This window comes from Lithobates pipiens, unplaced genomic scaffold (genome assembly GCF_037356315.1).
Source record: "Lithobates pipiens isolate NorthernLeopardFrog02 unplaced genomic scaffold, aLitPip1_a1.2 Scaffold_19, whole genome shotgun sequence".
NCBI lineage: Eukaryota > Metazoa > Chordata > Amphibia > Anura > Ranidae > Lithobates > Lithobates pipiens.
Genome location: NW_027507764.1, coordinates 1,621,045 through 1,636,194, shown reverse-complemented (window position 1 = coordinate 1,636,194; position 15,150 = coordinate 1,621,045). Strand labels below are relative to the sequence as shown.

The window sequence follows — 15,150 nt, the reverse complement described above, 5'->3', positions numbered from 1 at the left end:
TCTCACCCCCCCCTCCGGTTGGTATACAGGAGCTGATGCAGGAATGCGATAAGATTGGGACTTTGTAGGGTTTGACTACGACCGACTCACCCACATTTTCTGCTGCAGATTCTCCACAAACAAAAATGCAAATTCCCCTCCTAGTCTAAATCCTCCCTCTAAGCACTGATCTTTACTCACCCTCCCCCCCCCATCCCCTTACCACAAATCCCACAAATTCCCCCAAATTTCCCCTCCTAGCACAAATCATCTCCCTCCAAATCCCCCCTCCCAAAACACATCCTCCTCCTCCCCATTCCCTCTCCTCCCCATTTCTCCCCATGCTGCTGTCACTCCTCCTGTAGGGAGGTCATTGTCACTCCTCCTGTAGGGAGGTCATTGTCACTCCTCCTGCAGGTGACCTCTCTACCAGAGGAGTGACCATGACTTCCCTGCAGGGGGAGTGACAGTGACCTCCCTACAGGGGGAGTGACAGTGACCTCCCTACAGGGGGAGTGACAGTGACCTCCCTACAGCGGGAGTGACAGTGACCTCCCTACAGGGGAGTGACCATAACCTCTGACCATAACCTCCCTACAGGAGGAGTGACAGTGACCTCCCTACAGGGGGAGTGACAGTGACCTCCCTACAGGGGGGGTGACATAACCCCCTTTTTGGGCTGTCTCCTGTCTAACCTCTCCCTCACGGATTGGGGGGGGGGGATCAACATCATCACAGTGGGATATCACTTCCTACTTGATGGTGTCACCCCTCTGGCGAGTACCACCCGGGTGCGATACGCACCACCATAGCCCCCATAGCGGCGCTACTGAATTGAAGATAGCGGCACCAGAGGAGCAGTGCGGGGAGCACATTCCCTACAAGACAGCGCTGGACTCCATAGACTACTATGGTTTTGTTTTAGTTTTTTGTCTTCTATTCAGGGACTAGTTTTAAGATTTAACAAAACAAAATATTTTGATAGTAAGGGTGGAGTTCCTCTTTAAGGTAACAGTGTCATAGAACGGGGAACGGAGCAGAAGGACTCCCTATGGAGATACTTCTTGTTGGCCTCGCTCCATAGCGCCTCTCACAGAACACTTGAGGATATGATCTCCGATTTACTTTATTACTCCGATTCTTCTTCAGACTGAATGAAGTGAGGATTTCCTGACAACGTGCGTCCTACCGGAGGAAGGGAATCTTAGAGCAATACGGATCCCGCTGACTCCGCACAACGGGAGCCATCCCAACTTCTGAGCCGGAAACCTCCCAGACCACGAGGAGATCAGATACGGGAGACGCACCGCGACAATGTACTCAGAGCCCAGAGGATACATTGTAACCATTTATTATACTGACTATATGACTGGGAGGGGAAATGGCAAAATATCACTTATTTGGGGGAAGGGCCGAGCACCTCCGCATGGGATCAATCTGCTGAATCCAGTTTCAAATTCAGAAAACTCGAGCTTAGTGGCGAATCGCATTGAAGTCAAAGGGGGGGGGGGGGGGGGGGGGCAATCTTGTAATTCAATTCTGACCATTTTTAGGGGATAATAGGCCAACAACTGTACAAAAAAAAGGGCACAGGGGTCTGGGCACTGCCACGGGGGACATGGACCAATGCAAAGATTAAAAACAAAGTTACCATACAACAAGGTGGGAGGGGGGGGTCATTTCTTATAACTACAGGGGCAACATTAATGTAGCGCTACCCCCACAGGAGCCGGGGGGGGGGGTCATTTCTTATAACTACAGGGGCAACATTAATGTAGCGCTACCCCCACAGGAGCCGGGGGGGGGGGGGGGAGTCATTTCTTATAACTTCAGGGGCAACATTAATGTAGCGCTACCCCCGCAGGAGTCGGGGGGGGGGGGGAGTTATTCCTTCTAACTTCAGGGGCAACATTAATGTAGCGCTACCCCCGCAGGAGCCGGGGGGGGGGGGGAGTCATTTCTTATAACTTCAGGGGCAACATTAATGTAGCGCTACTCCCACAGGAGTCGGGGGGGGGGGGGGGGAGTCATTTCTTATTAACTTCAGGGGCAACATTAATGTAGCGCTACCCCCGCAGGAGCCGCTGGTTGGGATGGGTCCTCTGTTCTTGATCTCAACCTTCTCACAGACCTCAGCCCCTCTGACACACCAGGCTGAGCGCACAAATGTACGCCTGTACGGTATCACAAGAGATCACCGACAGCAACACTGAGTACCCGGCAGTAATGCTATTGCAAAGAATGCGGGGAACCAAATCAAGTAGTAAAGCAAGCTTCGTATATATTGTCATTCTACAAAGTTTATAATAGGCATGCAGAGATAAAGGGTTAAAATGAGGATGGTAATAATACACTTTGGTTTGCAAGATAATTAACAACAAAGACAAGGCATGGAATAATACTGGCTGTCCAGATCAGCATAAACAGTAACAATGCCACCTGCAGTGCCGCAGCGATCAGTAATAAGACTCTAACTACAAGTCACAGGAGCTATACTTTCATAGGAGCACTAACGGTGGCTATGGTAGGTCTAAGACTGTCTGCTAAGCACTGTCAGGGCTTGATGAGTCAGTAATAGGTGAGAGGTGGTGGGGTAGGATTTGGGCAGACGGGCAGTTCTTAAGATGTTTCTTCTGCCGGCTATCATTGAGGCCCTTTAAGACATGTTGGTGCGCTTAATTACAGTCCTGAAAAGCCTGCATGCAGATAACGTATGCTATAGTATAGAGGTGGTGTGTTCTTTGTACAGATACAGAGTGGATGTGGGTCAGACACGGTGATAGTTTGGTGTGGCGGTGGTATAGAGCTGGTACGAATGCAGTATAGTGTTGGTAAATTGCCATGTAAGACTGGCACTGAAGCGGTCTGCGTGTAGGGCAGTTAGTGTCCTGCTTATGACAACTCAGTCTCTGCTAGCAGTATAAGTAATGGCCCGATGGCCCTCTCACTAGGCTCAAAGGCACAGCTGAACGTGTCCCAAGAAAAAGGGGCCCCCTCGGTCTCTTTCTGAAACCTCCAGCACACACCAGTGTGAGCAGATGGTAGATGGGCATTCTTGGCTCACATATAGCAGCACCTCAATCTCATTCATTTCATATTTTCAGGAAGTGTCAGCAGTGACAAAGCAAACTCTTAACAGGCTCCCCTTGACCTTCAGAATTATGATAATGCAGATAATACAGCAGTGTAAAACTGGGCAGCAACAGGAAATATTTATTGGGGAGAATAGGCCAAAATGTACTAGAGAAAAGAGTAGACGGGTATTTTTTTTTTTACAAGAATTAAAAGACAGCAGAGGATATAGCAGTGTAAAACAGGTCAGCGGCAGGACAATTTTGATCAGGGATAACAGACCTAACTGGCATATGCCTAACTTTTGATTTCTCTGTGGGGATAGGGAGGTGCGAAGAATGTGAGTGATATAGCTGGAGGTGATTTAGGTTTTCACTGTTCTTATACTTATGCTGCGTACACACGATCGGAATTTCAGCCAGCAAAAGACCGATGAGAGCTTTTGGTCGGAAAATGCGACCGTGTGTACGCTCCATCGGACTTTTGCTGGCCGTATTCCCGCCAGCAAAAGATTGAGAGCGTGTTCTCACCTATTCGGTCAGAAAAAGTTTTGATCGGAAATTCCAATCGTCTGTACCATTTCCGACGCGCAAAATTCCTACGCATGCTCGGAAGCATTGGAGATCCACTCGTGTGTACGCGGCATTAGTTTTATTTTCCTTTTAAATGAAGCAGTGATGTGCTGCAAGCAAAAGGCAGCACCAAACGTCACCCCTTATGTCTTGCGGCAAATAAAAGTTTTCTATTTATTGGAAAGCAGCTACAACATGACCACTGGATAGCAGTGAAGTCACTCTGTGTAATATATATATATATATACATATACACATATATCTTATATCTGTAGAGGGGTGATGTCACTCTGTATAATATATCTTATATCTAGAGATCTGTGTCACTCCTGTATAATATATACTATATTACCAAAAGTATTGGGGACACCCGGCCTTTACACGCACATGAACTTTAATGGCATCCCAGTCTTAGTCCGGAGGGTTCAATATTGAGTTGGCTCCGCCCCTTTGCAGCTATAACAGCTTCAACTATTCTGGGAAGGCCGTCCACAAGGTTTAGGAGGGTGTCTATGGCAGTGATGGCGAACCTTGGCACCCCAGATGTTTTGGAACTATATTTCCCATGATGCTCATACACTCTGCAGTGTAGTTGAGCATCATGGGAAATGTAATTCCAAAACATCTGGGGTGCCGAGGTTTGCCGTTAATTGTCTATGGGAATGTAGTGCTGCCCCCTTGAGGCCTGCTTTGATTTACCTGTTCATCTGCACCGCCCTGACCCTGCTGTGAACACTCCGACCCACCTGACACTCTGGGTTCAGACATCTTCTTGCAAGACCCTTTAAATGACACTCTATCACATGTCAAATAGATATTCTATTAGGTTTTACTGGAGTAAGGATATGTGTACAAAAAGTGGTTATTGATCAACTCAGTCCTGGATATACTTCCGAGACTCAGGTGAAGAATCCCCTTGAAACAGCTTCATTACAGTTCAATAGCAAGGAGCAAAATATATATATATATATATACATATACATACAGTGAAATACCAACTAGAGAATAGACTGGAGGGGTTGTAAAGAATCCACTAGTTAATGCAATATGATGCCACGCTAAAGGAGAATCCCAGGCCGGCCTATTCAACCTTTAAATCCTAATGAGAGACCAGTTAAAATAGGAATAGCATAAGGGCCCTGTAACCAATAGCAACAGCAATGTCCAGAGTGCAGGCCTGCAGTAGTCTTCACCAGCAGTTGGAGCTCATTGAATTATATCAAAAATATGGCACAGCGATATGATAGAAGCAGCACACCTTAAACAGGCTAGTGATATTCCTTCGAGTAGTTCAGGATATGGATGTCTATGTACAGTGTCCTATGTAATGCAATAAAGTGTTTCCATGGGCAAGGTGTCTGTAGCAAGATAATCAGGTAAGGGTCGTGAATGATGGGCGACTGCCCTCTCACCGACTGCAGAGCTGAATAGGAACCTCCAGAACAGCGGTCCTGGATTAGATGTCCTTCTGGGAGACGAACGGCGGTTACCCACCAGCTGCTGGACACGGGCGGTCGTTGGATCCATCTAATGAGCTGGTGCCGCCGGGATGTGCGAGCAGAGTTGGGCCCTCCGGGGCCAGGCTGGAGTCACTCGATCGCCGCGTGGTAGGCCGCAGCCCTCTCGCCTAGCAGCAGAGAGGTGCTCACTCAATCAGGCCCAGGAAATAGAGAGCATGAGGCGGATCTGCTGGCCCATTCATAGTTCCTCCCAGAGGTCTGTTCGTGTTGCAGAGGGACCTCTGGGATGTGTAGTCCAGGGGTAATATCACCACATCAGAATGGCTGCTCAAGAGACTACTAGTCCCACAATCCAGCCTGCTTGGCTCAAAGATATGATGTCAGTCACTGGAGCCCAGCACTAGAGGGACAATGGAATAGATGAATAATAACGGGGGGGGGGATAGTCTGAAGAACAAGGTAACTGTAGTCCACTGTTGGCTACAGGAATGTTTGACCATTCTTTCAGTAGCGCATTTGTGAGGTCAGGCACTGATGTTGGATGAGATGGCTTGGCTTGCAGTCTCCACTCTAATTCGTCCCAAAGGTGTTGAGGTCAGGACTCTGTGCAGGGCAGTCAAGTTCCTCCCCGCCTAGAGGCGATTCAGTTCGCATTGTGCGCTATACAAGTATTTCATTCATTCATTCATTCATTCACCCCAAACTCGCTCATCCATCTATTTTTGGACCTTGCTTTGTGCACTGGTGCGCAGTCATGTTGGAACAGGAAGGGGCCGTCCCCAAACTGTATGCTGGCGCCTTAAAAGTTCTATTTACTGGAACTAAGGGACCAAGCCCAACCCCTAAACCCCCCCCCCCCCCCCACACACACACACAAACCATAATTCCCCCTCCACCAAATGATTTGGACCAGTGCACAAAGCAAGGTCCATAAAGACATGGATGAGCGAGTTTTGGGGTGGAGGAACTTGACTGGCCTGCACAGAATCCTGACCTCAAACCGAACACCTTTGGGATGAATTGAGTGGAGCCTGTGAGCTAAACCTTCTTGTCCAACATCAGTGCCTGACTTCACAAACGCTCTTCTAGAAGAAAGGTCAGACATTCCCATAGACGCCCTCCTAAACCTTGTGGACGGCCTTCGCAGAAGAGGTGAAGCTGTTATAGCTGCAAAGGGCGGAGCCAACTCAATATTGAACCCTCCGGACTAAGACTGGGATGTCATTAAAGTACATGTGTGTGTAAAGGCAGGCGTCCCAATACTTTTGGTAATACAGTGTATGCTATATTTGGAGAGCAGTGATGTCACTCCTGTATAATACATCTTATATCTGGAGACCGATGATGTCACTCCTGTATAATATATCTTATATCTGGAGACCGATGATGTCACTCCTGTATAATATATCTTATATCTGGAGACCGATGATGTCACTCCTGTATAATATATCTTATATCTGGAGACTGATGATGTCACTCCTGTATAATATATCTTATATCTGGAGACCGATGATGTCACTCCTGTATAATATATCTTATATCTGGAGACTGATGATGTCACTCCTGTATAATATATCTTATATCTGGAGACTGATGATGTCACTCCTGTATAATATATCTTATATCTGGAGACCGATGATGTCACTCCTGTATAATATATCTTATATCTGGAGACTGATGATGTCACTCCTGTATAATATATCTTATATCTGGAGACCGATGATGTCACTCCTGTATAATATATCTTATATCTGGAGACTGATGATGTCACTCCTGTATAATACATCTTATATCTGGAGACCGATGATGTCACTCCTGTATAATATATCTTATATCTGGAGACTGATGATGTCACTCCTGTATAATACATCTTATATCTGGAGACTGATGATGTCACTCCTGTATAATACATCTTATATCTGGAGACCGATGATGTCACTCCTGTATAATATATCTTATATCTGGAGACTGATGATGTCACTCCTGTATAATATGAAAACATTTTTTCATTGTTAGCACTGATCAGTAGAATGAACTCACCATAGCCTAGGAGGGAGGCGAGCAGGAGGGAGAGGGGCGACAGGGCTCTCTGGTGGGTCATGGTGCTCCCGAGTCAGCCGTTCACACACCTGAAGATCAGAAATATCATTAGATGACAACCGATATTGGTAACTCAGGAGAGCTCCGCTTGGAGTACAAACAAGAAGTGGACGGGGCCCCTCCTGCGGGGACATTCATTCATTGACGATAACACAGGCATAATAATAAACATAAAACAATCGGCTCCACACAGAATGCAGAGAAGGAATAACAACTCCGCCTGCCAAAGTTTTCCACCAGTACTGGACCTCCAGGGGCCCGGTGCAGACTGAGGGCACAAGGCATCTTATATAATATAAGATCATCTATATACAGCTATTAAAGATAGTCGTTATATGTAAAATCTCAAGAATGTTATTAGAACGGAAGAGGAATTAGGGGTTCCCACCATCCCTGTGCTGAGTTCCCGGGTCTGTACACCCGCTGTGCCCATTATGAGAGGTTCCCACCATCCCTGTGCTGAGTTCCCGGGTCTGTACACCCGCTGTGCCCATTATGAGAGGTTCCCACCATCCCTGTGCTGAGTTCTCGGGTCTGTACATCCACTGTGCCCATTATGAGGGGTTCCCACCATCCCTGTGCTGAGTTCCCGGGTCTGTACACCCGCTGTGCCCATTATGAGGGGTTCCCACCATCCCTGTACTGAGTTCCCGGGTCTGTACACCCGCTGTGCCCATTATGAGGGGTTCTCACCATCCCTGTGCTGAGTTCCCGGGTCTGTACACCCGCTGTGCCCATTATGAGGGGTTCCCACCATCCCTGTACTGAGTTCCCGGGTCTGTACACCCGCTGTGCCCATTATGAGGGGTTCCCACCATCCCTGTGCTGAGTTCTCGGGTCTGTACACCCACTGTGCCCATTATGAGGGGTTCCCACCATCCCTGTGCTGAGTTCTCGGGTCTGTACACCCGCTGTGCCCATTATGAGGGGTTCCCACCATCCCTGTGCTGAGTTCTCGGGTCTGTACACCCACTGTGCCCATTATGAGGGGTTCCCACCATCCCTGTGCTGAGTTCCCGGGTCTGTACACCCGCTGTGCCCATTATGAGGGGTTCCCACCATCCCTGTGCTGAGTTCCCGGGTCTGTACAGCCGCTGTGCCCATTATGAGGGGTTCCCACCATCCCTGTGCTGAGTTCCCGGGTCTGTACACCCGCTATGCCCATTATGAAGGGTTCCCACCATCCCTGTGCTGAGTTCCCGGGTCTGTACACCCGCTGTGCCCATTATGAGGGGTTCCCACCATCACTGTGCTGAGTTCCCGGGTCTGTACACCCGCTGTGCCCATTATGAGGGGTTCCCCACCATCCCTGTGCTGAGTTCCCGGGTCTGTACACCCGCTGTGCCCATTATGAGGGGTTCTCACCATCCCTGTGCTGAGTTCCCGGGTCTGTACACCCGCTGTGCCCATTATGAGGGGTTCTCACCATCCCTGTGCTGAGTTCCCGGGTCTGTACACCCGCTGTGCCCATTATGAGGGGTTCCCCACCATCCCTGTGCTGAGTTCCCGGGTCTGTACACCCGCTGTGCCCATTATGAGGGGTTCTCACCATCCCTGTGCTGAGTTCCCGGGTCTGTACACCCGCTGTGCCCATTATGAGGGGTTCCCACCATCCCTGTACTGAGTTCCCGGGTCTGTACACCCGCTGTGCCCATTATGAAGGGTTCCCACCATCCCTGTACTGAGTTCCCGGGTCTGTACACCCGCTATGCCCATTATGAAGGGTTCTCACCATCCCTGTGCTGAGTTCCCGGGTCTGTACACCCGCTGTGCCCATTATGAGGGGTTCTCACCATCCCTGTGCTGAGTTCCCGGGTCTGTACACCCGCTGTGCCCATTATGAGGGGTTCTCATCATCCCTGTGCTGAGTTCCCGGGTCTGTACACCCGCTGTGCCCATTATGAGGGGTTCCCACCACCCCTGTGCTGAGTTCCCGGGTCTGTACACCCGCTGTGCCCATTATGAGGGGTTCCCCACCATCCCTGTGCTGAGTTCCCGGGTCTGTACACCCGCTGTGCCCATTATGAGGGGTTCTCACCATCCCTGTGCTGAGTTCCCGGGTCTGTACACCCGCTGTGCCCATTATGAGGGGTTCTCACCATCCCTGTGCTGAGTTCCTGGGTCTGTACACCCGCTGTGCCCATTATGAGGGGTTCCCACCATCCCTGTGCTGAGTTCCTGGGTCTGTACACCCGCTGTGCCCATTATGAGGGGTTCTCACCATCCCTGTGCTGAGTTCCCGGGTCTGTACACCCGCTGTGCTCATTATGAGGGGTTCCCACCATCCCTGTGCTGAGTTCCCGGGTCTGTACACCCGCTGTGCCCATTATGAGGGGTTCTCACCATCCCTGTGCTGAGTTCCCGGGTCTGTACACCCGCTGTGCCCATTATGAGGGGTTCCCACCATCCCTGTGCTGAGTTCCCGGGTCTGTACACCCGCTGTGCCCATTATGAGGGGTTCTCACCATCCCTGTGCTGAGTTCCCGGGTCTGTACACCCGCTGTGCCCATTATGAGGGGTTCTCACCATCCCTGTGCTGAGTTCCCGGGTCTGTACATCCGCTGTGCCCATTATGAGGAGTTCCCATAATCCTTGTGCTGAGCTCCCGGGTCTGTACACCCGCTGTGCCCATTATGAGGAGTTCCCATAATCCTTGTGCTGAGTTCCCGGGTCTGTATACTTGCTGTGCCCATCACAACAGTCTCCTTTCATTCCTCTTGGACTTTTATTCTACCTTACATTATGGAGAATGTAAGCGAAGAATCTGGAACCCAAACTCCCAGGTGGGCATGAAAAGATCTGGGAATAATAGCAGGGAGGTATCACCACTGCAGCCTGCTGGAGACACAAGCAACCAGTGGGGTGCCCACCAGCCAGTCTCCATCTATAACCTACTGTACAACCTAAATATATTTGAGTGGAAACTTTAACCTTTGAAGGTAGCACTCTCAGCAGTAAATAGATTGTATCTGTTCCTGGCTATGTCCTGGCGTCAATGATTGTGTATAAAATGTCAGATCCAATTTTAGATGCTGTGTGATGCCCCCCATCACACCCCCCTTCTTCTATTTTCCTGCAGAATAACAGATGTCCTTCCAATTGTTCCTCCACATCTGCAGATCAGTGGCACAGGGTGTAATCACGGCATGCATTGTCTATGTCCAGCGTGAATAGTACTTGGTGAACTGCCACCATGAGCTGTCTATGGGCACCTCCCTCTATGTAACTAATAATAACGCAAAGCAAGCGTATAACCTCCAACCCATTGCAATGCAATCACTTAGATCCACATCTTCATATCTACTGAGGATTCATATACTATAAGGCCAAATATCACTATATAATACACGCTATGGACAAACATATGTAGACATCTCTCCAAGTAATGGAGTTCAGGAGTCTCCAGTGAAGGGCCCTGGTAATACTACATCATACAAAGACATTGTAGACAATTGTGCTCCTCTAACCTTGTGGTAACAGTTTGGTGAAGACCCCTTTCTGTTCTAGCATGACTGTGCCCCCTGTGTACAAAGCCAGCTCCATAAAGACGTGGTGTCACCAGTTTGGGCCAGCTTCATAAAGACATGGGTAGACCATTTTGGAGCAGCTTCATAAAGACATGGGTTGACCAGAATCCAACTCCATAAAAACATGTGGAGGAACTTGAGTGTCCTGCACAGAGCCCTGAGCTCAACCTTACTGAACACCATTAGGATGAATTTGAATGCCATTTGTGATTCTTGGCGCCCAACATGACGCCCAACACATGAGCCAGATTATCTCACCCAATATCAGTGCCTGACCCCATAATTAGGCACAAGTTCCCATGCACAGAGCCCTGAGCTCAACCTTACTGAACACCTTTAGGATAAATTTGAACGCTATTTGTGATTTTTTTCGCCCAACGTGAGGCCCAACACATGAGCCAGATCATCTCACACAATATCAGTGCCTGACCCCATAATTAGGCACAAATTCCCACAGACACCACCCTCTAAAATCTTGTGGAAAGTCTTCCCAGAAAATTGGAGGGGGAAGGCTTTGCAAAATTATTTTGAATTTATTTGTAGGAAATTGCCACAAGGTTGGAAGCACACCATGGTCTATAATGTGTTTGTATGTGTTAACAGTATTTACAGTACCCTTCACTGGAGGCATTATATGGAAGGGTGTCCATACTTCTGGCCTTATAGTGTATCATATACAATCTCCATCTAAGATCTGAGGATATGGTGGATGAAACATTTCTACTCAAAATGTGACTAATTAGGAATATCACATATTTTGAACTGCGTTGCTACAGGAGGATGTTAAATATTAGCTGGACAGGCATGCAGAAGTGCTGCAAAGGGTCAAAAAACAAATATACATCTGTTGGAAAGAATATGGATTAGAAAATGGCAATTTTTTGCACATATTGAATAAAACTTAACTGTAGAGGGGGTTATGAAAAATTGTGGAAGAAAGCATTATAAATATCTTGCTTTCTTCCACATAAAGAAAAGGAGAAGAAGAACATGGTGGATGCATGGCATGAGGTGGAACATAGTAGATGGATGGCATAAGGGATACCATGGTGGATGGATGACATAAAGGAGGACATGCTGGATGACATAAAGGAGAATATGGTGAATGGGTGACATAAAGGATTGCATGGTGGATGACATAAAGGAGAACATGGTGGATGAATGAAAAATAGAAGACCATAGTTAGTGAATGGCATAAAAGAGAACATAGTAGATGCCTGACATAAAGGAGAACAATATGTATGGATGACATAAAGGGAAAGGGATGTTGGATGGAAGATATAAAGGAAATCACGGAGGTGAAATAAAATGAAGAAGAACATGGTAGATGGATGACATGAAGGAGAACATCAGGGATGAATGACATAATGAAGAACATCTAGGAGGTGAAATAAAATGAAGAAGAACATGGTGGATGGATGACATAAAGGTGAACATGTTGGATGGATGACATCTGGGAGAACATGTTGGATGGATGATATAAAGGAGAACATGGTGGGTGGATGACATATAGAAGGACACGGTAAACGGATGATATAAAAGAGAACATGGTGGATGGACGACATGGAGAACATCAGGGATGGATGACATAATGGAGCACATGTGGATGGATGACATCTCAGGGGATATGGTGAATGGCGAACATCTAGGAGGATATGGTGGATGGATGACATCTAGGAGGATACGATGGATAGATTACATCAAAGAGGATATGGTGGATGGAGGACATCTAGGAGAAAATGGTGGATGGATGACATCTAGGAGGCTATGGTGGATGAAAAACATCTAGGAGAATATGGTGGATGAAGGACATCTAGGAGGATATGGTGAATGGAGGACATCTAGGAGGATACGGTGGATGGGTGACATCTAGGAGGATACGGTGGATGGGTGACATCTAGGTGGATACGGTGGATGGGTGGCATCTAGGAGGATATGGTGGATGGAGGACATAAAGTAGGATATGGTGGTTGAATGACATCTAGGAGGATACGGTGGATGGATGACATCTAGGTGGATACGGTGGATGGGTGACATCTAGGTGGATACGGTGGATGGGTGACATCTAGGTGGATACGGTGGATGGGTGACATCTAGGTGGATACGGTGGATGGATGACATCTAGGTGGATACGGTGGATGGGTGACATCTAGGTGGATACGGTGGATGGATGACATCTAGGTGGATACGGTGGATGGGTGACATCTAGGTGGATACGGTGGATGGATGACATCTAGGTGGATACGGTGGATGGATGACATCTAGGTGGATACGGTGGATGGGTGACATCTAGGTGGATACGGTGGATGGATGACATCTAGGTGGATACGGTGGATGGGTGACATCTAGGTGGATACGGTGGATGGATGACATCTAGGTGGATACGGTGGATGGATGACATCTAGGTGGATACGGTGGATGGATGACATCTAGGTGGATACGGTGGATGGATGACATCTAGGTGGATACGGTGGATGGGTGACATCTAGGTGGATACGGTGGATGGATGACATCTAGGTGGATACGGTGGATGGGTGACATCTAGGTGGATACGGTGGATGGGTGACATCTAGGTGGATACGGTGGATGGATGACATCTAGGTGGATACGGTGGATGGATGACATCTAGGTGGATACGGTGGATGGATGACATCTAGGTGGATACGGTGGATGGATGACATCTAGGTGGATACGGTGGATGGATGACATCTAGGTGGATACGGTGGATGGGTGGCATCTAGGAGGATATGGTGGATGGAGGACATAAAGTAGAATATGGTAGATGAATGACATCTAGGAGGGTATGGAAAACATGGAGGATGGATACAATGAAGGAAATCATGGTGCATGAACGACATGAATGAGAACATTGGGGATGGATGACATAAAGGAAAACATGGTGGATGGATGACATTTAGGAGGATATGGTGGATGGATGACATTTAGGAGGATATGGTGAATGGATGGCATCTAGGAGGATATAGTGGATTGATGACATGAAAAAGAACATGGAAAACATAGAGGATAGATAAAATGAAGGAAATCGTGGTGGATGAATGACATGAAGGGAGAACATGGGGAATGAATGACATAAAGGAAAATATGGTGGATGGGGGACATCTAGGAGGATATGGTGGATGGGCGACACCTAGGAGGATATGGTGGATGGGTGACACCTAGGAGGATATGGTAGGTGGATGGGGGACATCTAGGAGAATATGGTGGATGGGTGACACCTAGGAGGATATGGTGGGTGAATGGGTGAAATCTAGGAGGATATGGGGGATGGGTGACACCTAAGACTATATGGTGGATGGGTGACATCTAGGAGAATATGGTGGGTGGATGGGAACATCTAGGAGAATATGGGGGATGGGTGACACCTAAGACGATATGGTGGATGGGGGACATCTAGGAGAATATGGGGGATGGGTGACATCTAGGAGGATATGGTAGATGGATGGGGGACATCTAGGAGAATATGGTGGATGGGTGACACCTAGGAGGATATGGTGGGTGAATGGGTGAAATCTAGGAGGATATGGGGGATGGGTGACACCTAAGACTATATGGTGGATGGGTGACATCTAGGAGAATATGGTGGGTGGATGGGAACATCTAGGAGAATATGGGGGATGGGTGACACCTAAGACGATATGGTGGATGGGGGACATCTAGGAGAATATGGGGGATGGGTGACACCTAAGACGATATGGTGGATGGGGGACATCTAGGAGAATATGGGGGATGGGTGACACCTAAGACGATATGGTGGATGGGGGACATCTAGGAGAATATGGGGGATGGATGACATAAAGGAAGATATGGTGGATGGATCTAATCCTTCTACACTCTATCCAAAAAGGGAAAAACATGTAGGCTTTTTACATATTTTATACCAGCATTTCTCCTCGTACAAGTCCCTGAGGAGATCAAAATTCACAGAAGTACATAATGTACAACAGTAATTTTATTTGAGAAAACGTTACAGTTTGTGAAACAGCCCTTGCCCCCTCCCCCAATGTAAACTGCAATGGCCCCCTGAGGATCAGCCACCTATCATTACGGATGGAAGATTTTACTACTTTGGCAGACATCTGGGAAAATAGTCAAGTGAGGAAATATGGAAACTTTGTCCCCATTCCAGGATCTTTATAATCTCCGAGCCGGTCAGTCAACAAGCTGGAAGATCCACTGCTGATTAGGATAAAAGATCTGAACAGTGAGTGAGGTTGCCAAAGGAGCCGTATATCTAACAATCTCCACAATCTCCATTAGATTTACTAAAACCAATGGAAACCAATGATATGTGTCCTCATTCAGCCAGGCTGTGGTGCTACTATAGGAGATGCAATCAAATGATAACATGTATGGTCATCTTTAGACATTTCCTCTCATTTATTTGTTCCAACTCTACCCAACACAATGGTAGATCCAGGC

The 15,150-nt window shown here is 47.8% G+C and overlaps 1 protein-coding gene across 1 annotated transcript in view; it reads right to left on the bottom strand.

Moving 5' to 3' along the window:
* LOC143995767 (uncharacterized) overlaps positions 1-15,150 on the bottom strand; it is a 51,414-nt gene that overhangs the window by 19,411 nt on the left and 16,853 nt on the right. Inside the window, exon 2 of the mRNA XM_077490480.1 lies at positions 7,124-7,212. Within this exon, the coding sequence (XP_077346606.1) occupies positions 7,124-7,184 (61 nt within the window). The 5' untranslated portion in view covers positions 7,185-7,212. The remainder of the gene's footprint in view (positions 1-7,123; positions 7,213-15,150) is intronic.